This window comes from Rana temporaria, chromosome 1 (assembly GCF_905171775.1).
Source record: "Rana temporaria chromosome 1, aRanTem1.1, whole genome shotgun sequence".
Lineage (NCBI taxonomy): Eukaryota > Metazoa > Chordata > Amphibia > Anura > Ranidae > Rana > Rana temporaria.
In genome coordinates, this window is record NC_053489.1 from 664,614,744 (window position 1) to 664,640,022 (window position 25,279).

The following is a 25,279-nucleotide window of genomic DNA, read 5'->3' on the forward strand; positions in this document are numbered from 1 at the left end:
AGTAGTCGGCGCTCTGGCCAATTAAGCTCACAAGTCATCCATAGAAAGTACAGGCTGGGAACTCGACAGCTTCTCCATAGGAAATATTCATTGAAGCATTAGAGCAGTAACATCATCCAAAAATTGCTGACGCGTTTTGGCCTTAGGCCGTCAAAGCCTTTGATGAAGGCCTAAACGAGTCAGGATTTTTGGATGATGTTACAGCTGTAATGCTTCAATCAATATTTTCTATGGAGAAGCTGTCGAGTTGCCGGCCTGTACTTTCTATATATATAGTGATGTAGGCTGTGATTAAGCAGAGGTGTAGGCCGAGATTTAAATGGAACTTACACTTTAAGCAGCACTTTACCTTTAAAAATGGGGGAACTGACCCTTTAATTTTCAGACGGTAAACATGTTAAACACACTAAAACTGCCACATTAAACCACTCACTCACATCAAGTCTCCCCAATTAACCCGTCACCAAAGCATTCATTTTTAAAGCTCTTGGATTTCTCACCTGTTCGTTAGAGGCATAAAAGGATTTTCAGCTGGCTGTGTCTCCTGAGGCAGAACCACAGGTGCTGGCGACGTCACACCACTGGAAGCAGGAGAGTGGAGATACGACAAAGTTGCTATGTGGGCGTTTGCGGTGGTGGTGGTGACCCCGGAAGCTGTCAAAAACTGTATCGGAGAGGGGAAGTTTGAGGATTTAGGGTTTGGGGCAGCTAATAAGGAAGGAGTAGAGAAAGCCAGGGGTTGGTTGCCATGCACATTAGGAGCTTTCACATCAGCAGTGATGACGTCAGATGAGAGCCCCTCGATTGCCCTTGCATGAAGATCTTTGAAGCTCATGTCTTCTTGTAGAGAAGAAGAAGATTCAGAACTTTGACTTTCTGTAGAGTGGTCACTAAATGGGTTCTTGTGACTTAAAGGGGCTTTATCAGTAGGCGTAAAGGGATTTCCAGGATTTGGTAAACTTTTTAGGTCATTTTGGTCCAACTGGTAAGAGTATGTTTTCCAAAAGTCTTCATTCTTAAAGTCTACAATGATATCTGCTGACCAAGAGGACTGCTGGCTTAGTAAAACACTAGGATGGCTGTCTTCTACCAATATTCTTTCAATAGACTCAAGTGTACTTGAACTCTCATTTGGTGGTGGGCTATGAGATTCTATTAGGTGGCTTATTAAATTTTTATTTTTACCATTGTTTGGCTCAGTTCTGTATTCCACAGTCTGGTTAGGGAGCATACTGGATTCCAAGGAAACATTGACATTCTGCATGTCCGTTGTTGGCTCTGCCATGCTGGACAGTAATTGTTCCTCCAAGGCAGACCAAAACAAAACGTCAGATTGGCTGTGTTTTTTAGATGCACTTGTATCCTCTGTCCAGTTCCCCTTTTGTTTCTTTGGCAAAGACGTTGGCTTTTGGAAGATAAAGTCCTCATTATCCTGTTTGTTGTCACCCAACGTTGAGAGCAAGTCAGATGGACCATGCTTAATTATCTCCAATTTGTTTGAGTTTTCTTGAAGACTTGAGGAGTCTAGTGAGACGCTCGAAAGGCAAGTCCTGAACTGCTCTGCCGCAGAGGTGTCATTTACGTCTAACAGGTGTTCCCCATTAGCAGCACCCAGCTTTGGACGTTCATTATTTCCTTCTCTTAAATTAGTCAGAAGGCCCTCAGCGGTGGATTGGGTGTGCTCAGTTGTAGAACCTAACACTGGGCTTCTGATCTCAATTACAGGACAACAGGCCACTGGAGAGTGTGTGTGTTTGCTATCCCCCATGTTTTGCTCAAGCTCATGTTCCTCTGGGCTCTCGGTTTGTTTTCCACTGGTGTCCTGAAAGCTTGTTTGTTTGCAATTATCTACATTAGACTCAATGGGTTCAAAGGCAGGTGGCAACGTAAGCTGTCGGGGCTTGGGTGGTGCCAAGGACCCTATATCCGCACTTATGGCCTGTTCTTTAATTAACTCATTAACTCTGTTTTCTACTGGTGCCTTTGCATTCGTAACGGGTTCTGGAGAAAGGTCTTCACCTACCCTAACAAAATTATGTTCTATCAATGCCTGTTGCCTGGGTTGGATAGCAGCCTTTACCTCCTCAATAATTAGGCCAGTGCTGTCCCTCAGCTCATGCGCACTTTCAGCTATGGTAGAAGAGAAAATTCTACGAGTAGGGGAATTGTTTGGATGCACCAAATTTTGAGACATGTCTTCTGAATTAACCTGGCTTTGTTCTTTAATCAGAATTGGAGAGACAGAAGCTACTTTGTTTTCGGTTTGGCTGGTTTCTACATATTTGATTTTTATTGGACTGGGTTTAGAAGTTGGCACTTTTACACTAGGATATTGCAGCTGATCTGCAGTTAAGTCCCTAGTGAATGTCCCATTTGAAGCAGACTCATAGGGGGGAATGTAGGATGTAGGAAAGATAGGAGAGGGAAAGGGGCTTTCATCTGTCTTTTTTCTGTCATTTTCTGTATGACCTGACCAAAAAGGTGCTTGCAAACTTGGCCTATTCAAGCTACTCTCCTCACCATAATCTTGCCCAATCTCGGGTCCATGGACACCAAAAAAAAAAAGTGATGGATTCTTTTCAGAGTCGCCAATGAAGGGTTCTTTGGTTTCTGGTGATTTTTGCAGTCGGCTTGAAGCAAACACATCAAATTGTTCCTCCCATTCCGATACGGTTTCTGGAGATGCCGAAGAGTCATCGATATCAAAAGTTTCCGAGTCAATTCCCTTTTGGTACACGGATGACGTCTGATCTTCTGCAGGTGGAAAGAAGACTGGTGGACTGTGTTCCTCCACAAGAGTAGAGCCCCTTTCAGCAGCTTCTGAGGTAGCAATAGACCCAGAGGGAAAACTAGAGAAAAAGTGAGTAGGTGAAGAAGTATTTAGTAACTGGTCAGAGAGGGAATCCACAAAGAAAGGGTTGTTTTGTAGTGAACTGAGAAATGGGTTGCTGGCAGAAAGGCTTCCTTGGACACCACTAAGAGAAGCTCTATCGATGTTAGTTCTAGGCAAAACAAAAGCATCTACTACAGGGGAAGCTGGGGTAGGAAGGCAAGGGCTGAAGGGGGAAGAAGCAAAGGAGCTGGTTTCTACCAGAGGAGACACATCCAGTCTGTGGAGGAAGACAAAACGATCCTCCATGTTAGTGACAAACATCAGCACAGGCTACATAATAAAACGCACACACGCTGCTAGCGCTCTAAGTCTTCCAAGGGGTGTGGGGGCCGTGTGACATTGACCTACTTGGGTGATGGGACATTGTGACATGTGCATAAAATTATTATTACAAAACTTAAATTCATTTCTCAAAACTAAAACATATTTAACACAAATCGGGAAACCAAATGCGGTACATAAATGGCATAGAAAGTTAACTAAACATTAAGAGACATTTGCAGGGGTGAGGTGTCTGGGTCAGCTGAAATACTCAGCTAACCAGGGAATCACCTTAGATATGTATAGGAATTCAGCAGAGTAAAAGATTGGGACTTTAAATATACCATTGGTAGCCATTAGGAAACAAACATTTTCTGAAAAAATAAAAAAAACTCATAACCAACCCCTAGGAGTACCTCCAACATGTGCATCTTTACCTGGTTATAAACGTGAAATTGCACCACGACACCTTTCCACTCTGCAGCTACCCTAAGGCCCTATACACACTATTAGATAGTCTGCAGATTGTAGTGCAAGAGCCTGCCTGATTGCATACAAATCGAAACTATTAAGGTTTGACCTCATATTATATGGTTTTGGTAAATCTGAAGACAATATCTGCAGAAAATCCAATAGTGTGTATGGGGCTTAAGAGTCTGAACCTCTTATGGATGTGTTCAATTTAACCCTGCACGTTTACCACTTAAAAGCCCAACTCCATGTCCTCCCTTCAGATGTCTTCAGGCTGGTCATATGCAGGGTCCTCTACACCTCCTCTGTGGTATAGATGGTCCTGAAGGGCACAATGGTGGAACTCCTACAATGCCCTGAACTTACAGTATGTCCTCAGTCTTCTAGGTTGAAGGATGATGCGCACAGTGCAAGGGGAACCCTCCATCGCGAGTCAGATGGTGGTTTAAGCCAACCCTCTGAGCTGGCTGAAGCTGCATGTGCTGAAAGCACAAACAAAAGTGGATGGGGATTCACTTCACAAGGCTTATTAGTAGACATTAGAATAGATGTGTAAGAAAAGTGCAACCAATGGAGGTAATAGAATCCACCCTGTAGCTAGTTTTGAATAAAATGATCTTCGTTTTACACACTGCCTATGGTTTTATTGCTTCCGATTCTTTTTTTTGCAGCTTAAAAACGGTTCTCCATGTTAGTCTATGGCCTCATGCCCACCATGACGTTTTTGAGATGTAAATGGCTGAGCCGTTTTTAAGCTGCAAAAAAAAAAAAAAAAAAAAAAACAGGACCAGTGCGTTCTGAAGCTCCAGCGTTAGAGCTGTAAAGAGGTCAGATGCCGGAAAACGTGATTTAACGAGGCTTAACACTGTGTTAAGCCTCGTCCGGCGTTTCTTTCTCTATTCAAAATCAATGGTTCTCTATGGGAGCCCATTGATTTGAATAGAGGTCGCACCAGAAGATGATCCGACTTGCGGGGCGGCTCGTGTGCGGAGAATCTTAAAGGGGAACCCCCGCGAAAATTAAAAAAACTATGTGCGTGAGGTTCCCCCCAGGAGGATACCAAACCCTTCGATCTGGTATGGATCTTAAGGGGAATCCCCCACACCGGAAAAAAACAAAATGGCATGGGGGTTCCCCCAGGATCCATACCAGACCCTTATCCGAGCATGCAGCCCAGCAGGTCAGGAAGGGGGCCCCCAGATCCCAGCCCCCCACCCTGTGTAAATGAGTATGGGGTACATCGTACCCCTACCCATTCACCTGGTGGTAGAAAAATGTCAATAAAAAAAAAACACTAAACAGGTTTTTAAAGTAGTTTATTAGGCAGCTCCGGGGGTCTTCTTCCAACTTCGGGGGTCTTCTGCCGGGCACCACCGCTATCTTCTTTGAGCTCTTTTACCAGCAGCAGCCCGGTCTTCTCCCTTCTTCGGGGGGTCTTCTGACTTCTCCACTCTCTTCTCCCTTCTGCCGGGCACCACTGCTGTCTTCTTTCAGCTCTTTTACCAGCGGGGGCCCGGTCTTCTGCGTCTCCTTCTCTCCTTCGATGTGGACTCGACGCTCCCTGCCGCTGTAATGCCGGGTGTGCGGTGCGCAATGATTTATATAGGCCTCTTATGACGTCACAGTCCCAGCATGCTCCAGGTGGTGACACCACCCAGAGCATGCTGGGACTGTGACGTCATAAGAGGCCTATATAAATCATCGCGCACCGCACACCCGGCATTACAGCGGCAGGGAGCGTCAAGTCAACATCGAAGAGGAGAAGAGAAGAAGAAGGTGACGCAGAAGACCGGGACCCCGCTGGTGAAAGAGCTGAAAGAAGACAGTGGTGGTGCCCGGCAGAAGAGAAAAAAAACGAAGAGCGGGAGAAGAGAGCGGAGAAGTCGGAAGACCCCCCGAAGTCGGAAGAAGACCCCCCGAAGAAGGGAGAAGACCGGGCTGCCGCTGGTAAAAGAGCTGAAAGAAGACAGCGGTGGTGCCCGGCAGAAGACCCCCGGGGCTGCCTAATAAACTACTTTAAAAACCTGTGTAGTGTTTTATTTAGACATTTTTCTACCACCAGGTGAATGGGTAGGGGTACGAAGTACCCCATACTCCTTCACATAGGGTGGGGGTCTGGGATCTGGGGGCTCCCTTATTAAAGGGGGCTCTCAGATTCCGATAAGCCCGCCGCCCGCAGTGCCCCCCCTGCCCCAAAGAACCAACCCCCCATGTTGAGGGCATGTGGCCTGGTATGGTGTAGGAGGGGGGGGCGCTCACTCGCCCCCCTTCCTGACCTGCCGGGCTGTGTGCTCGGATAAGGGTCTGGTATGGATCCTGGGGGAACCCCCACGCCGTTTTTTTTTGGTGTGGGGGATTCCCCTTAAGATCCATACCAGACCGAAGGGCTTGGTATCATCCTGTGGGGAACCTCACGCAATTTTTTTTTACATTTTCGCGGGGTTCCCCTTCAAGATTCTCCGCACACGAGCCGTTCCGCAAGTCGGAATAATCTTGATCCGACTTCTGATGCGACCTCTATTCAAATCAATGGGCTCCCATAGGGAACCATTGATTTTGAATAGAGAGAGAAAAATGCGGCTGTAAACTAGCGAGGCAAAACGTGCATTGAATTCAATGAAAACACGGGGCCTGTACTAGCTTTACAGCTCGTTTTTAAAAACGTCCATGGACATGAAGCCTTAAGCTTAAGCTCAGGGCAAAAAAAAATCTAAAAGATCTGCGTACTTATTTTTTGTCCTCTCTGGTCAGGTCACGTGATCGTACAGCTCTGGTTCAGGGAGCCCTCAATGCCTGGGAATTCTGGGAACCATAAAATCACCCGTAGGCTCCAATAACCCAGCCACTGCTGGAGCTCCCTCCTCTTACCTGTAACAGCTGTTTACTGAAACAGGTGTAGCGCCCTGGGGTTTAGCCAGGGAGCTCAGCACCAAATTCCTTGTCAGGAGTAGCTACTGCAGTTGATAGAGAGCTATTGATTTCTCCCTAAGTTTGGCCTTGTTGCACTTTACTCTACCACTAGGTGGCCGGGAACTTGGTGGTACTAAATATGAGAGAAGCAAACCAAGGTCAGGTCATGGGTGTATGGGATATCTCAGCCAATGGGCAGGGGTTTTGAATCTCTTGGCCTGCTGGGAGAACCTATATATTCAGGGAAAGTCAGGTGATCTCTGTTCTGTGCCACCCCAGACCGCTGTCTGGGTGGATGCGCGTCGTACCCCCCAGGCTGGAGTTTGGGCCTATCCGGGGGCATCTGGCTGCCAGGCTGTGTGAAGGCCTATCCAGAAGTGACAGGGCAGAACAGGGTTGGGACTGCGGCTTGCAGTCCAACCGAAAGGGACTGTTCTGCCGGCCGCAGAACTCATCAGTGGTCAGAGGTAGAAGGAAAGCTGTCACCACTAAGGGACCATCCACCTTTACCAGGGACCACAGTGAGCAACTGAAGTACTGGAGAAGTATTCCCACCGAACAGGCACCGTGAAGAATCTGGAAACTTCAGGCGATGATCAAGTCAGGGACCCAACCAGCGGAGGTTTACGCGTGCAGAGCAGCCTTGCGAGTCAAGCCAGGGACCGAGCCGGTCAGCAGGGGTGAAGCTTGAGAGGAATCTGGAGTGCCAAGCTAGGGACCCAGCAGGGAAGCGTAGGCAACGCCTGAGGGAGATACCACCGCAAAAGCCTTGAGGAGCTCACAGGATTCAGAGTCAGTAAATGAAAGAGTCCAGTGAGAGACTAGGAGCTCAAGGGGCTGAAGAACTACAAGTAGAAGTTGTAGTGAAGCAAGGAGACAGCAATCCTGCATGTGCAGAAGTGGCGCCTTGCTGGGGCTTTTTCTTGTACGGTAGTCCTATCGAAGTCTCGGAGTTTGCTAATTGAAATTGCAACCACTTGAAAAGAGAAGTATGGGTTTTTCTTTTTTGGGCTATTTATACTTACCTCGGTGGATAGAGCATCAGACCGATGCTCCGTCTGTCCTCCGTCTCTGCACTGAGAACCGAGCCACCGAACGCCGCCGATGGCTCGCTTCTCACAGATCCCCGAGAAGAAAGCTGCCGACTGTTAGTCAGCGTCTTTCCTCTCTGCTTCCCCACACTCACTGGAGCGCTGAGCAGTGGAGGAGCGGTGAGAGGCTGTGTCAGCGGCTCGCCTAGACTGCCATAAATCAAGGCAGCTGGCGGATCCCGACTTGGAAGTCGTGATGAAGCGCTTCCCCCGACTGATGGCAGCGACGTCAGCGGAGAGCGGACTTCAGACCGCTCTCCGCTGAAAACGGGTCACAGGAGTGCAAAACGAATTGCACTCCTGTGACCCAGAGGAGAAGCCCAGACTAAAAAGCTCCTATAAGCTGGAGTTGCGGTATCACATGACCGGACCAGACTAAAATAGATTTGTATATAGATGTTTATACAGGTTCAACAGAATAGGTAGGAGGGCGGAAGGGAACTTTTTTTTTTTTTTTAAGAAAAGTTAAACTTTAGGCCTGTCACTTTTCGTATTGGTTCACACTTTTGTGCATTGCCACAAACGTATGCGCTGCCCTTTTTTTAACGTAACAAAAAATTTAAATTGAAGAGCCACACCACTGCCCATGAGGTCAAGATATGTGCGATGCATTCGCACTGCGCATTCCTGAAAAAACGTGTGTGTTTTCTAGCCATTGCGGTGCGGCTCAGGTGCAAATTCAGGCCCATTATCTTCTATGGGTACGCATCTGATTCGCAGATATGTTCATTTCTCTTCAGGATTTGTCTCATTCACCTCAATACACTTCCCCCCTCCCCTCTTCCAGGTCTCCAAATTTGCATCTAAAAACAGAGCTGATCTGCTGAACAGTTCTCTTATCTCTCTGCAGAGATAAGAGAGCTGAAATTCGCACCACACTAGTGTGAATCCGGCCTAAAAGTCAATCCAAGTAGCCAACATGTTCAGGGGTCCAAGTGCCCCCTTCATCAGGGCTAGTAAGAACATAAGATTTCCATATCAATCCGATATCGAGACATGTTCTTTATAGTCCTGATGAAGGGGCACGTAGACCCCCCGAAACACATTGGATACTATTTTGGATTGTACCACTGACTTTTAATGGAATAAAGCTGTATGTGGACCTCTTAGCAGTGGTTTGGTGCTTCAAGTTCAATTCCCGTTATATTACTCTACAAGCCCAAGAGACTGACTATCCACTGGGGTGTAGAAGCCAGGTGCCAAGGAAACAGATTTACACCAACATCGGTACCATAAGATAATACCAGTAAGGTGACCCTACAGGTCCAGCACCATCTATCCACTTTCAACTATTTTTTTATTTTTTATTTCACCCCAACACGCCTTGCCTTTTTTTTTATTTTGGAACGTCACAACACCACTCCCATGGGTTATGTTGAGCTGCATTTCATAAAAAAAAGTACATTTTTTGGTGCCTTATGCAACACATTCAGAATGCCTTTGGCATCATGCCCCACTGTATACAATGGCCCGGATTCAGAGAGCAATTGCGCCTGCGTAACCATAGTTACGCAGCGCAATTGCTGACTTGCTCCGGCGTTACGAATGCTCCTGATTCAGGAACATCGTAACGCCGACTGCAGCCTAAAATCTGCGTGGCATAAGGCTCTTATGCCAGCATATTTTAGGCTGCATTCTTGCGATGGCTGCTAGGGGGCGCTCCCATTGTGCTCAGTGTATAGTATGCAAATTGCATACTAACACCGATTCACAATGTTGCGCGAGCCCTGCGTACGCAAGTTACGTCGTTTCCGTACGGCGTGTTTAGCGTAAGGCTGAACCTTCGAATAGTAGGGGCAGCCAATGCTAAAGAATACCCGTCGTTCCCGCGTCGCCAAATTTGAATTTCACGTCGTTTGCGTAAGTGATTCGTGAATGGCGCTGGACGCCATTCACGTTCACTTGGAAGCAAATGACGTCCTTGCGACGTCATTTGCCGCAATGCACGTCGGGAAAGTTTCCCGACGGAGCATGCGCTCTACGCTCGGCGCGGGAGCGCGCCTAATTTAAATGATTCCCGCCCCCCTACGGGATCATTTACATTAGGCGCCCTTACGCAGGGCAATTTTAAAGAGCGCACACGCAATTTACGGAGCTACTGCTCCGTGAATCGCGCGCAGCGCAGATAATTTGCGGGGGCGCAGGGCAAAAACGCTGCCCTGTGCCTCCGTAAAAAAGGGGCAAATCTCTTTGAATCCGGGCCAATGTGTTTATCCAGATCATTTTTTTTTTTTATAAAATCTGTTGCAAACAGTGAATAGATTCTGGGTTAACATTACGCTTCAGCTGGATATATCATTACAGTTTAGCAGCCTAAGAGAACACCAGCTAAAAACCAGAGGAAGCGGAATGCAGCAATTACCGTACCACACATCCCATGGAAGATTTATGCAACGATTGTGTAAAATCAGCGTGGTGACATTTGCTCAGAGACATAGGAGAGCCAATCATCCAGAAAATAGGATTTCGTACTTAGACTTGAATAAACCATCAAGCTGATTTTAGAGGAATATAATCCTTTTTAAAAAGGATTCTATATCTATCATATAAGTGTGAAAATGAAATGACCCGTCATGAAGCATGCAGATTTCTTGTTCTGGGTCAGGGACTCCCAACGGAATGCAAACAGGCAACTAGTATTTTCAGAAGCAATAGTAGCCTCCGTGTTTCTCCCATAAGAGGCGGCAGTTTCTTTGCAGTTCAAGCAGGGCTTTCTAGCAAGAAAGCCCAGCACTAGGGTTGTCCAGATACCGATACCAGTATCGGTATCGGGACCGATACCGAGTATTTGCGGGAGTACTCGTACTCGTGCAAATACCCCCGATACCTAAATAGAATACTTCCCCCCCCCCCTTTCCCCCCCCCCGCCGCTGCCGCCGCATCGCGCCGCCGCATCGAGGGACATGGCTAGAGGGACATTGCTGCATATGTGAGGGACATGGCTAGAGGGACATTGCTGCATATGTGAGGGACATGGCTGCATATGTGAGGGACATGGCTAGAGGGACATGGCTGCATATGTGAGGGACATGGCTAGAGGGACATTGCTGCATATGTGAGGGACATTGCTGCATATGTGAGGGACATGGCTAGAGGGACATTGCTGCATATGTGAGGGACATTGCTGCATATGTGAGGGACATGGCTAGAGGGACATGGCTGCATATGTGAGGGACATGGCTAGAGGGACATTGCTGCATATGTGAGGGACATGGCTAGAGGGACATTGCTGCATATGTGAGGGACATGGCTAGAGGGACATGGCTGCATATGTGAGGGACATGGCTAGAGGGACATTGCTGCATACGTGAGGGACATGGCTAGAGGGACATGGCTGCATATGTGAGGGACATGGCTGCATATGTGAGGGACATGGCTAGAGGGACATGGCTGCATATGTGAGGGACATGGCTAGAGGGACATGGCTGCATATGTGGGGGACATGGCTGCATATGGGGGGGACATGGCTGCATTTGGGGACACATTTTAAAAAAGTATCGGTATTCGGTATCGGCGACTACTTGAAAAAAAGTATCGGTACTTGTACTCGGTCCTAAAAAAGTGGTATCGGGACAACCCTACCCAGCACTGTACTTCTTTTCCACTATGATCTACAAAAATCAACATGGAGCCAAATCTTTTAGCAGTCAGCAAGCTGGAAAGGGGGATGGGGCAGGGAGGTGTGGTATATTCCTCTTTGGATAAGTTCAGCTGTGCCTGCATTGTTGACCAAATCAGATAGCAGGACAGTCAGTGGCGGTGCGTCCGTAAAGGGTGCACGGGCGCCGCCCCTTGTCTATCACCATAGATAGATTCATGCATTGCATGAATCTATGGTCGCCGCTGACACACCCTATTCAGGTCTCCGGCCCCTTTTCGTATGTCAGGCACCTGAATTACAGCGGCGGGGTATTTTTTGGAAGCACCCGATTAGAAAGCCATAGGGCCAGATCCACAGAGCAAGTACGCCGGCGTATCTACTGATACGTCGGCGTACTTTCAAAATTCCCGCGTCGTATCTTTAGTTTGAATCCTCAAACCAAGATACGACGGCTTCTGGGTTTGATCCGACAGGCGTACGGCTTCGTACGCCTTCGGATCGTAGGTGCAATACTTGGGCGCCCGCTGGGTGGAGTTTGCGTCGTTTTCCGCGTTGGCTATGCAAATTAGCGATTTACGACGATCCACGAACGTACGCGCGGCCATCGCATTTTCTAACGTCGTCTGTAGTCGGCTTTTTCCGGCGTATAGTTAAAGCTGGTATTTTGCGGCGTATAGATAGACTTGCCATGTGAAGTATGGCCGTCGTTCCTGCGCCGAAATTTGAATTTTTTTTTTTTTTTTTTTGCGCAAGTCGTCCGTGAATAGGGATGGACGTAACTCACGTCTAAGTTCAAAAAATTACGTCAATGCGACGTCATTTCGCGCAAAGCACGGCGTGAAATTTCTGGACGCCGCATGCGCAGTTCATTCGGCGCGGGGACGCGCTTCATTTAAATTAAACCAGCCCCTTACCCGCCGATTTGAATTCCGCCACCAGAAATACACTACGCCGCCGTAACTTACGGCGCAAACTCGCTGAGGATTCGAATATACGCCAGGTAAGGTACGGCGGCGTAGTGTATCTCTGATACGCTGCGCCGATCCAAATGTATGTGGATCTGGCCCATAGACTCTAATAGGCGTCCAAAAAGGGGAACAGCAGGCGCCATGCTGGGCGCTCGCAGTTCACTCAGTGTTATGTTAGGAAAGCGAATGAATATTTGCTTTCCTAACACTGAACTGCCCCTCAGCCAAACAGTTGCTCGGGTCTGTTACCTGTCAACTGATTTGGACGCCTATCAGGCGTCCAATCATAGCAGAGGACGGGAAGAGAGGATGGGAGAAGACATTGAGGAGCGTGGAGGACATCGCGGTCGTGACCCGCTGCCCCACAGAGACAGGCAAGTGTCGGGTGGGCAGAGAATGCACACTGGCAGCATTTGCGGCAGTAGCGGCAATTGATGGGCACAGTGGTGGCAATTAATGGGCACAGTGGCGGCAATTAATGGGCACAGTGGCGGCAATTAATGGGCACAGTGGCGGCAATTAATGGGCACAGTGGCCGCAATTAATGGGCACAGTGGCCGCAATTAATGGGCACAGTGGCCGCAATTAATGGGCACAGTGGCCGCAATTAATGGGCACAGTGGCCGCAATTAATGGGCACAGTGGCCGCAATTAATGGGCACAGTGGCGGCAATTAATGGGCACTGTGGCGGCAATTAATGGGCACTGTGGCGGCAATTGATTTTTTTTTTTTTTTTGAGCACCGGACGCCACTGTAATTTATAGCATAGCAGTAAAATCCTACACCTGAAGCCTCTCATGCACTGCTGGGTAGCTCCCACATCAGCACTTTCTACTAGTGGCATTCAATATTAATCTACTCTGCAAGCAAGGTTTTTCAGTGATCTGGGCAGTTACATGTTGTGGTGCATAGGAGATACCAGGGATGGACTGGCCATTGGGACTACATGGAGTTTCCCGGTGGGCCGATGGCTCAGTGGGCCGGCTTCAGTGACAGCGGACCGCCACCCCCCTCCGCTCCTCTGTCTCTCCCTTCCCGCAGCGCTCACCTGGGGGGGGAACAGAGAAGCAGGGGGAGGACCAGAGGAGCAAGGGGGACGACAGAGGAGCATGGGGAGAGGGGACAGACAGCTGACTCAACAGCTATGGCCTGGGAGTTTCTCACTTCTGCCTAATCCTGTCCCATAAGGGGGGGCACCGAACTGATTCTTTGCCCCGGGTGAAATAATGTCTAGCTTCCCCACTGGTACTGCCTATAAGAGTACCAGTACCAGCTGTTCTACTCTAATAGAGTAGAATGGCTAGTGAAGGGGGAGAGGGGGCTTGGGTGGCTGGGGAGAGGGGGCTTGGGTGGCCGGGGAGAGGGGTGAAGTGGGCCAGTCTGGATGAAGTCCAGGGTCAAATTTTTGTCCCAGTCCAGCCCTGGGAGATACTGGGGTAATTTGCTTGAGTGTGCAAAGTCTGGTGCAGCTGTGCCCGGTAGTCAGCTTCTAACTTCAGCTTGCTCTATTAAGCTTTGGCAAAGCCAATTGGTTTCTGCACAACATTTTGCACGCTCCAATTTTAGTAAGTCAACCCCAATGTGCCATATACTTTTCTTCCATGTACAGGGAGATGGCTTGGTAAAGGATATACACTAGTACATTTATATAGGCTGGTAGTTAGAATGAGGAAGTGCGAGGTCAGCAGGCTAAATACACAACAGAAATGTTCACATTTCCTGTGTATGTCCCGAACTCCACAGATGACCACAGAGAAGCAACTGAATGTGAACAACAGGTGACTTCTGCATTATGAAACTGAATGGAAACAATCTTCTGTTTGGCCTTTTATAACAGACTCAATGCTAACCATAGGGAACTAAGAGGTATGGAAGCTGCCACTGCAGACCTATTTTCAAAGGTTCCACATTGGGACTGTCTGCCTTATTCTTGCTTTACCATGTCATAGGGCTAAAGGTTTGTGGACACCTGACCATCACACCTACAGGAGTTTTTGGACATCGCATTCGAAAACCATGAGTTGGAACCTCATTTGTGGCTACCCATTTCAAAAACATTGTCATTATTATGGAATTGGTCCCTCATTTGCATCTATTAACAGCCTCCATTCTTCTAAGAATGCGTTCCACCAGATTTTTGAGTGGATGTGGGACTTGGTGTCTATTCAGCCAGAAGAGCATTTGTGAGGTCAGGTACCAATGTTAGATGAGAAGACCTGGCTTACAATAGTTCCATGTCATCCAAGTTAGGGGGTAGAGATCAGGGCTCTATACTGGCTACTCAAATTCTTCATCCCAGTAGGGTTATGGTCAGGGCTCTATACAGGCTACTCGAATGCTTCATCCCAGTAGGGTTGAGGTCAGGGCTCTATACGGGCTACTCGAATGCTTCATCCCAGTAGGGTTGAGGTCAGGGCTCTATACGGGCTACTCGAATGCTTCATCCCAGTAGGGTTATGGTCAGGGCTCTATACGGGCTACTCGAATGCTTCATCCCAGTAGGGTTATGGTCAGGGCTCTATACAGGCTACTCGAATGCTTCATCCCAGTAGGGTTGAGGTCAGGGCTCTATACAGGCTACTCGAATGCTTCATCCCAGTAGGGTTATGGTCAGAGCTCTATACAGGCTACTAAAATTCTTCATTCCAGTAGGGCTGAGGCTAGGGCTCTATACAGGCTTACTCAAATGCTTTATCTGAGTACTGCTGAGGCTATGGCTCTATACAGGCTACTTGAATGCTACATCCCAGTAGGGTTGAGGTCAGGGTTCTATACAGGCTTCCTCCAATTGTTCATCCCAGTAGGGCTGAGGCTAGGGCTCTATACAGGCTACTTGAATGCTACATCCCAGTAGGGTTGAGGTCATGGTTCTATACAGGCTACTCAAATGCTTCATCCCAGTAGGGTTATGGTCAGAGCTCTATACAGGCTACTCAAATTCTTCATTCCAGTAGGGCTAAGGCTAGGGCTCTATACAGGCTACTCAAATGCTTTATCCGAGTAGGGCTGAGGCTAGGGCTCTATACAGGCTACTTGAATGCTTCATCCCAGTAGGGTTGAGGTCAGGGCTCTATACAGGCTACTGGAATGCTTCATCCCAGTAGGGTTGAGGTCAGGGCTCTATACAGGCTACTGGAATGCTTCATCCCAGTAGGGTTGAGGTCAAGGCTCTATACAGGCTACTTGAATGCTTCATCCCAGTAGGGTTGAGGTCAGGGCGCTATACAAGCTACTCTATGCAGAAAATGTCCTTCTCAAAAACGGTTGTAAAGTTGAAGGTGCACAATTGTCTACAATTTCTTTGTATGCTGTAGTATAACAGTATCCTTCCCTGGAAACACCCGAAGCCAATAATATGGAGGAATGGGCGCATACTCCACAACGGCCGTACAGTATAAGTCACTGAGCTTTAATACAGCATAGACCTATCGGGGTTGATCCACTAAAACTGGAGCATGGAAAAGCTGATCCAGCTGTGCATGGTAGCCAATCACCTTCCAACTTCAACTTGTTCACTTAACCAATTCCTGCCCACCGCACACATATGCAGCCGAGAGAGAGAGAGAGAGAGAGAGAGAGAGAGAGAGAGAGAGAGAGAGAGAAAGAAAGAAAGAAAGAAAGAAAGAAAGAAAGAAAGAAAGAAAGAAGACCTCGGATTGCGAGTAATGAAGTTAACGAGCATTTCGCAATACGAGCACTGTATTTTAAAAAAAACGTGACTAGGTTTGCGAGGTTGTCTGGCAAAACGAGCATGATTCAGGACAAAGAGGTGTGCAGTACTGCTTTTGGCCAGAGGTGGGGCGCCAGAACAGAGCTGATCGCAGGCAATCGGCACCGTTCGGAAATGCACGAAAAGGCCAGAGGAAAGCACGGCTGACCTCGGTAAATCTCGTCCGACCTAGTCTTTCCGAGGTCAGCCGAAGTGTCCTCAGGCCTTTTCAGAAGTTTCTGAGGCTCTCCGGCACCCCTCCCACCTCTGGCCGCATGCGGTATTGCGGTATTGCATCCCATTGAAGTCAATGCGGAACAAATTATTTTAATTTCCATTGACTTCAATGGGGAAACTCACTTTGATATGTGAGTACTTTGGATTACAAGCATTCTACTGGAACGGATAATGCTCGTAATCCAAGGTTCCACTGTAGATATATAGACAGATAGAGAGATATAGACAGACAGAGAGAGAGATATAGACAGACAGAGAGATATAGATATCCGTTACCATTTAACACCAAATGAAAGCCCAATTTTGTCCTTAAAAACACAGTATAATCCACCTGGATGCACAAAGTAGTTGTGATGATATGTAAAGTTGAACATGTCAAAGTTGCAAAATTGTGCTTAGGCATTTACATTAACTGACCCTTCGGCATCAAGGGGTTAAGCTTTGACAAAAAATTCTGTAAGTAGATTGGTTTCCATGCACAGCTGCACCAGATTTTGCACTCTCCAGTTTTAATAAAACAACCCCCATCATTTCCGATTTTCTGAGAAAAGCTCAGCACACGCTGGTTCCAGGGCAGGACCTTACCAAGAAGTGAAGGATAAAGATGACAGACCAGCATCTTACACTTTCAAAAATAAGTCACCAGTGGCTGTCTTACCCATGGTATCTCAACCTCGGTTCCATGTATGGCACTCTATGGTTCCTCCAGGAGGTTTCTAGGGGTTCCTTGAGCAATGGGCAATTTTTGGCTCTCAGATAAGTTACCATTGATCTTTTTAGCCATCTGTAAGGGGGAAATTCTTCCCAATGACAAGTGTAAGGAGCATTCTTCTCACTGACCATCACACCAACGTATCAGGAGTTGTAGATTTAGTAATTTTTAGCAGGGGTTTCCAGAGACCAGAAAGTTATTTTAAGGGTTCCTGTGTGTTGAAAAGGTTGTGAAGGGCTGACCCGACAGGTTCTTTTAAAAAAAAGTAGTGAAGCGGTTTAATTGTAATTTTTTTAGTCTAAGGTTATGCCATAAGGGCCCACAGCAGGAAAAACAGGCACCTTCGAATAGATAGATGCAGAGGCTGCTAATAGATTGGTAAGCAATATTGGATATGCACTTATGATCTTATAAAAGGGAAACCTCGGGATTGCGAGTAACGCGGTTAACGAGCGTTTCGCACTACAAGTATATATTTTTTTTTAAATCCTGACTCGATTTGCGATTGTCGTCTCGCAAAACGAGCAGGAGTCAAGCCACAGCTGTGTGCAGTACCGCATTTAGCCAGAGTTGTGGGGGCGCCAGAGCCGATCGGAAATACTCCGTTCCCGAGCCTTTCCCAAGTTCAGCCAAGCTGTCCCCGAGCCTTTCCGAGGCTCTCTGGCACCCCCCTGACCCCTGGCCACATTCGGTATTGCATGCCATAGAAGTCAATGCAGAACGAACAAATTATTTTCGTTTCTATTGACTTCTATGGGGAAACTCGCTTTGATGATATGCGAGTGCTTTGGATTACTAAGCATCAGATGTTTTTTCACCTTAATGCATAGAATGCATTAAGGTGAAAAAACATGAACCTTTGCAACCCCTTTAAAACTCCTGTCGAGGTTTTGTTTCTCCACTTCTTGTTCCAGAGACACAACAGGAAGCGAGAGGAAATGTGCAACACAAATGGCCTTCCAAACTCTGGATGATTTTCACTCGTCTGTTTTAGTGACTTTTGAGTCACTTTCTGTCCAATGACAAATCACCAGGACAAATACAGAGGATGACAGACACAGAGGAAACAGACATCATTAAAAACCTGATTGGGGTATAACCCTTCCTCTTTATGCAAACCCCCCCCCCCCCCCAAAAAAAAAGTTTCAATACATTCAGTGACCTGAGGGAAAAAAAAAATTGCTGAAGTGAAACACGTTCAAAAACAACTCTACCAACCTTGGTTTTTGTGGTGTATCCTTTGCATCTTTGGAACCGAACCAACTGCCGACTTTGCTTCTGTCCTCGGAACTCGAAGGCACATGTGGTTTGGGGTCTTCAATGGCCTTATTGACCACTTTCTTTCCAGATTCAAGCTGGAGGCCATCCTTGGCCTTCTCTTCTTTGGGCTTCACCTCTGAGACTTTATTCTTGGAGAGGTCCTCGGAAAACACCATGGGTGATGTGACTTGCACAGGCTTGGTCTCCACTCTGGCCTGGTCAAGTTTTGGCTTTGGAGTAATTTTTAAGGAGATCTTCTCCTCTTCTGTAGAAAACACTGAAGGGGTGGCAGACTTGCGCTCTGGTTTCTCCCCAGCGTGGGACTGCCTCATCAGGACTTCAGGAACCACGGACTCCTCTGCTTTCTTTAGAATATTCTGAAAAGATTTGGAAGCTTGTGATGATTTTTCCAGAGAAGGAGACCTTGGAGGAGGCACTTCTGTGTAGACGTGGCTTCCATTGATGCACATTGAAGATTTGGAAATGGGGCTGCTCTTTGGTTTGAGGTTCTGCACAGCCTTTGGTTCAGGGAACGTATTCACCTGACTGACTTCGTCGCTGAAAGCCCTCTTGTGGGTCAGTCTAGGAGAAGCTTTATGGTCCATAACTACAAGATGGGAACACAATACACCAGACAAAAAATTAAAAAAGGAGTTTGGTCTTCCTGTGTCAGGAATTATCCTGAATAGTGTAACCTGCCTTTGGAAGAAAAGCGGTTCTCTAGGCCCTATACAAAAATATGAGGGGGGTTGTACAGTTACTCACAGCCCTCCGCACATCAACATCCACAGCAGCGTTAAGGGCCAACAATAGTCAATATGCAACACTGACTGATAGAGGTGCAAAAGGTTACAATTAATACAGGGTTCACCAATGACACTGGATTCACAGACCAATATGCATGAGGTGATTGTAGCCGTATTAGTGCACGTGCAATAAGAGCAATGGAGTACTGTGGGTCACTTATTATTTTCACTTACACCAACATTCACATTTTCAGGACAAGCTTCCGGGGGGGGGGGGGGGGGGGTTGTCCCCTTTATCGTCCAAGCAGTGCTTGACCTTGACGGGGGTTACACCCCCCAAAAGAGTGTATTGAAAAAAGTTAGCATGTTTGTGCACAAAAAAATATATATACACACACAGTTGTGCTACTAAGTTTACATACCCTGGCAGAATTTATGATTTTTAGGCCAATTTTCAGAGAATATCCACTTGCTCACTAGGCATTTAAACCCCCCCCCCCCCCCCCCCAGACCAATTTTCAGCTTTCAGCTCTGATGCACTTTGAATGACGATTACTGTATTTATCGGCGTATATCGCGCACTTTTTTGCCCTGAAAATCAGGGCAAAATCGTGGGTGCGCGATATACGCCGATACCCGCGCCGAGTTTTGAATACTGCGCTGACATATACCGAGCGCAGTACACTCGGGTATAGTCGGCCAGTCTCGGCTTCTTCCGCGGTCACGTCCTGGACGTACAGGACGTGAGCGCGACATTTGCCGAGCCTGCCCGAGTGTACTGCGCTCGGTATATGCTGGCGCAGTATTCAAAATTTGGCGCGGGAAACGAGCGGGGAGGACGCGAGGACGCCACAGAAGGACGCCGGACCCGCCGAAGAGGACACCGGACCCGCCACAGAAGGACACCCGAAGCCGCAGAAGGACACCCGAAGCCGCAGAAGGACACCTGAAGCCGCAGAAGGACGCCGGACCCGACGAGGCCGCCGCGCAAGACACCAAAATTGTAAGTACAAAATAACTTTTTTTCCACAGGATTGGGGGTCACTTTAGGGGTGCGGGGTATACGCGGGAGCGCGTTATACCGCGATAAATACGGTACGCGGTCATACAACTGTACCCAAATTACATTTTTATCATTTTTTTTCACAAAAATAGAGCTTTCTTTTGGTGGCATTTAATTACCGCTGGTGTTTTATTTTTTGCTAAACAAAAAAAAAAATAAAAAAAAAAAAAAAAAAGATGGAAAATGTTGTTATAAAATTTTGCTAACAGGTAATTTTTCTCCTTCACTGGTATGCGCCGATGAGGCGGCACTGATGGGCATGGACAGGCTGCACTGGTGGGCACTGATGGGGACAGATTAGGTGGAACTGAAGGGCACAGATAAGGTGGCACTAATGAGCAGCATTGTTTATGAGGCACTTGATAGGTGGCCCATGGGCACAGACGAGCTGTCCGCAGCTCTCCCTGCTTGGGACCGAAGTCCTTCTGATTTCCGCCGGTGATCTGCTTTTTTTTTTCTCCTCACACTATCAGCGTGAGGAGAATAAATAGCCAATCACTGGCTCCATTTACTTCACATGATCAGATGTCATTGGGTGACAGCTGATCATGTGGTAAGGGGGTGGGACCAACCCCTTACTCTGATCTGTAAATCCAGCGAGTCTCAGACTCACGGGAGGACGTCTATTGACGGCCTCCTGGCAATTTCAGGTCTGTGCTGTAGCCGTCATTGGGCTATAGCGTGGACGCCAAGAGTATATGAATAACACCACAAAAAAACTTTTCACTCATGGTTGGTGTTTGACTGAAGCCAATTATCAATCAACTGTGTTTACACTCTTTAAATCACAATGGCAACAGAAACTACCCAAATGACCCTGATCAAAAGTTTACATACCCCAGTTCCTATCACCGTGTATTGCCGCCTTTACCATCAATGACAGCTTGTAGTCTTTTGTGGTATTTGTGGATGAGGCTCTTTATCTTCTCAGATGGTAAAGCTGTCCATTCCTCTTGGAAAAAATCCTCTAGTTCCTGTAAATTCTTGGGCTGTCTCACATGAACGGCACGCTTGAGATCTCCCCAGAGGGGCTCCATGATATTGAGGTCAGGAGACTGAGATGGCCACTCCAGAACCTTCACTTTATTCTGCTGTAGCCAATGACAGGTGGACTTGGCCTTGTGTTTTGGATCATTATCATGTTGGAAGGTCCAAGTACGTCCCATGCGCGGCTTCCTGGCTGATGAATGCAAATGTTCCTCTAGTATTTTTGATAACATATTGCATTTATCTTCCCAACAATTTTGACCAAAATTTCCTGCGCCTTTGTTGCTCACACAACCCCCAAAACATCAGCGATCCACCTCCGTGTTTCACAGTAGGAATGGTGTACCTTTCATCATAGGCCTTGTTGACTCCTCTCCAAATGTAGCGTTTATGGTTGTGGCCAAAAAGTTACATTTTGGTCTCATCACTCCAAATGACTTTGTGGCAGAAGGTTTGAGGCTTGTCTCTGTGCCGTTTGGTGTATTGTCAGCGGGGGATACTTTGTGGCATTTGCGTAGTAATGGCTTTGATCTGGGGACTCGACCATGCAGCCCATCTTTCTTCAAGTGCCTCGTTATTGTGCATCTTGAAACATCCACACCACATGTTTTCAGAGAGTCCTGTATTTCACCTGAAGTTATCTGTAGGCTTTTCTTTGCATCCCAAACAATTTTCATTGTGGCTGAAATTTTAGTTGGTCTACCTGACGGTGGTTTGGTTTCAACAGAACACCTCATTTTCCACTTCTTGATTGGACTTTGAACGCTGCTGATTGGCATTCTCAATTCCTTGGATATCTTTGTATATCCCTTTCCTGATTTATACAGTTCAACTACCTTTTCCCGCAGATCCTTTGACAATTCTTTTGCCTTCCCCATGACTCAGAATCCAGAAACGTCAGTGCAGCACTGGATGAAAGATGCAAGGGTCTGTCAGGAGTCCAGAAACACACACACACACACACACACACACACACACACTAATTACAAGCAAACAGATCACAGGTGAGGATGGTTACCTTTAATAGCCATTCAAACCCCTTTGTGTCAACTTGTGTGCATGTTATCAGGCCAAAATCACCAGGGTATGTAAACTTTTGATCACGGTCATTTGGGTAGTTTCTGTCGTCATTATGATTTAAAAAGAGTAACCGCAGTTGATTGATAATAAATGGCTTCAGCCAAACTAACCATGAGTGAAAGAAAAGTTTGAGTTCTCATTCATATTCTCTGAAAAATGGCCAAGAAATCTAATTCTGCCAGGGTATGTAAACTTATGAGCACATATATATATACATATATATATATATATATATATATATATATATATATATATATATATATATATATATATATATATATATATATATATATATATATATATATATATATATATATATATATATTTTTTTTTTTTTTTTTTTAATTACAGACAGTACGCAGATTACTTTGAGTTTTCCCAGTACAGCAGGACGATATTTACCTTTAAAAGGCAACCTCACTAAAAATTAAACTTTGCATGAAACCATCTTAACAGGCAGGGATAGTAAAATGGGGTGGGGGTGGGGGAGGCAAGTGAATTGGGAAAAAGGGGTATGTTAACCAGTTCACCAAAAGTATACTGGTCCACCACTTCCCCCTCCTAGACATGTGCGGTTAGTTTAGAATCGGATTTCGGACAAATTTTTTGTTTTTCAGAGATTTGGATGTACCTGAATTACAATAGTGAGGAATTTAAAAGAATCCAAAAAAAAAAACGAAGCTAAAAATTTTGCCCCAAAGTTTGAATAAAATTTGAATTCAAGAATAGAAAAATAGAAAAGAAAGAACAAAAATAAAATGGAATATAAAATAAAAAAGGAAAAAAAAAAATTGAACAGAATAGAATGAATATAACCATCTTTCAAAATTCAAATTCTGAATAGAATAAATTTGAACAGAAAATAGAATAGAGTCGTCTTCCAAAATTCAAAATTTAGAATAAAATAAAATTTCAAATTCGATTTTAAGTTTCTGAACTGGATTTGAATTAAATTTGACCCATTTTGAATTTTTTTTATCGAATTTGAAAATAAATGAAACAAAAATGAATAAAACAAATTTAACTAAAACTAAATAACGAATCGCAACAAAACACATTTTCGTTCTGCACAAGTCTACAACCCCCCCCCCCCCCCATTTGGGTTTAAAGATGACAATGCAATTCTATACTTGATATTTTAGAGTGACTGATGAAAAAAAAATATATAATAAAAATGGGAGTGTAGTCACTTAACCACTTAAGGACCGCCTAACGCCGATATAAGTCGGCAGAATGGCACGGCTGGGCACAATCACGTACCTGTACGTGATTGTATAATGCCCAGCCGCGGGTTGCGCACCCGCGACCCGGTCCGAAGCTCCGTGGGACCGAACGCCGCTGGAGTCCCGCGATCGGTCCCCGGAGCTGAAGAACTGGGAGAGGTGTGTGTAAACCTGTGGCGCTGTCATCGATCGCATGTTCCCTGATATAGGGAATCACAATCGATGACGTCACACCTACAGCCACACCCCCTACAGTTGTAAACACACATGAGGTCACACTTAACCCCTTCAGCGCCCCTTGTGGTTAACTCCCAAACTGCAATTGTCATTTTCACAGTAAACAATGCATTTTAAATGCATTTTTTGCTGTGAAAAGGACAATGGTCCCAAAAATGTGTCAAAATTGTCTGAAGTGTCCGCCATAATGTCGCAGTCATGAAAAAATAAAAAAATAAAAATCGCTGATCGCCGCCATTAGTAGTAAAAAAAAAATGCAATAAAAACTATCCCCTATTTTGTAAACGCTATAAATTTTGCGCAAACCAATCGATAAACACTTATTGCGATTTTTTTTACCAAAAATAGGTAGAAGACTACGTATCGGCCTAAACTGAGGGCAAAATTTTCTTTTTTTATATATTGTTGGGGATATTTATTATAGCAACAAGTAAAAAAAATTTTTTTTTTTCAAAATTGTCGCACTATTTTTGTTTATAGTGCAAAAAATAAAAACCGCAGAGGTGATCAAATACCACCAAAAGAAAGCTCGATTTGTGGGGAAAAAAAGGACACCAGTTTTGTTTGGGAGCCACGTTGCACGACCTCGCAATTGTCAGTTAAAGCGACGCAGTGCCGAATCGCAAAAAGGGGACTGGTCCTTTAGCTGCATTTTGGTCCGGGTCTTAAGTGATTAAATATTTACACTTGCTTTTCATTTGTCCCTTAAAAAAATAAAGAAAATAAAGAAACGGCAAAAAAAAAAAACCACAAAAAAAAAAAAACCCACACACAGGACATTGAGTTCAATTGCAAAGAGATATTACATGAAATATTTGGGTCACGTGACACACGTAACCCAACTATCTCATGTGATATGGAAAAGGTCAAATCACTACAGGTATGGAGGAGGTCTATATCTCCTTCATGCTCTGATCACATGTTCCACAAGGAATAGGTTCTGCAGATGTAACAGAACTGCCGCTACCTAGAGTAAAACTTTATTGGAGGATAGCAAGAATAAAGAGAAAAAAAAAAAATGGAAAATTGGGCGCAAATATTTCTCACCAATATGACAGAACGGGACTGATTTAATTTGCTATTCACAGTGCTGCCCCATCAATTTTTAGAATATGTACATATCTACTGATCCCAATGCTCTTTACAAGCTCTAGTAAAGCACGGTGTCAGGTGAGCACGATTGAAATCCAAGACTGCTGTACAAGCTGCTGGCAGACAGAGGGCAGAAGAGAGACAAAACGACAACAAATGTCATACTGCTCCATAGGGAGAACCAAGATCTGGGAAGCCAAGTGTCATTTACAGCCAACATGCCCATAACTTCACTTTGTGTTGTGTGTGTGTGTATATATATAGTGAAAAAAAAAAAAAAAAAAAAACACACACACACACCAAAAATTTAAATAAAAAAACCAAGCAACTCAACCAAAAATTTAATAAAAAAAAAAAAAAAGTCACCCCCCATCCCTCACTCATCGAATGTAGAGAAGTCACTCTTTCATAGCCAAAGCCACATTTTTGTGCTCTGCTGGGTATGAATGGGTCTGTGAACATAATGTAAGGGTGTGTTGCTACAAACCTCATATTCCTGGCCTCGGGGCATAGCCAGTGGGGGTTATTTACTAAAACTGCATGGTGCAAAATCTGGTGCAGCTCTACACAGAAGCCAAACAGCTTCCAGGTTTTATTGTCAAAGCTTTATTGAACAAGCTGAAGTTAGAAGCCGATTGGCTCCCATGCACAGCTGCACCAGATTCTGAGTGCTCCAGTTTTAGTAAATCTTCCCCACTGTATTGCACACTGGCCCTTTTTTGTATTTCACTGCACTT

At 45.8% G+C, this 25,279-nt stretch overlaps 1 protein-coding gene across 2 annotated transcripts in view; it reads right to left on the reverse strand.

The window, feature by feature from the left end:
- Nucleotides 1–25,279, reverse strand: part of RAB11FIP5 (RAB11 family interacting protein 5) — a 140,314-nt gene that overhangs the window by 29,641 nt on the left and 85,394 nt on the right. For both annotated transcript variants that reach the window (XM_040335558.1, XM_040335559.1), the window contains exons 4-5: nt 18,073–18,721; nt 501–2,849 (exon numbers count right to left, since the gene is read on the reverse strand). In XM_040335558.1, the coding sequence (XP_040191492.1) occupies nt 501–2,849; nt 18,073–18,721 (2,998 nt within the window). The remainder of the gene's footprint in view (nt 1–500; nt 2,850–18,072; nt 18,722–25,279) is intronic.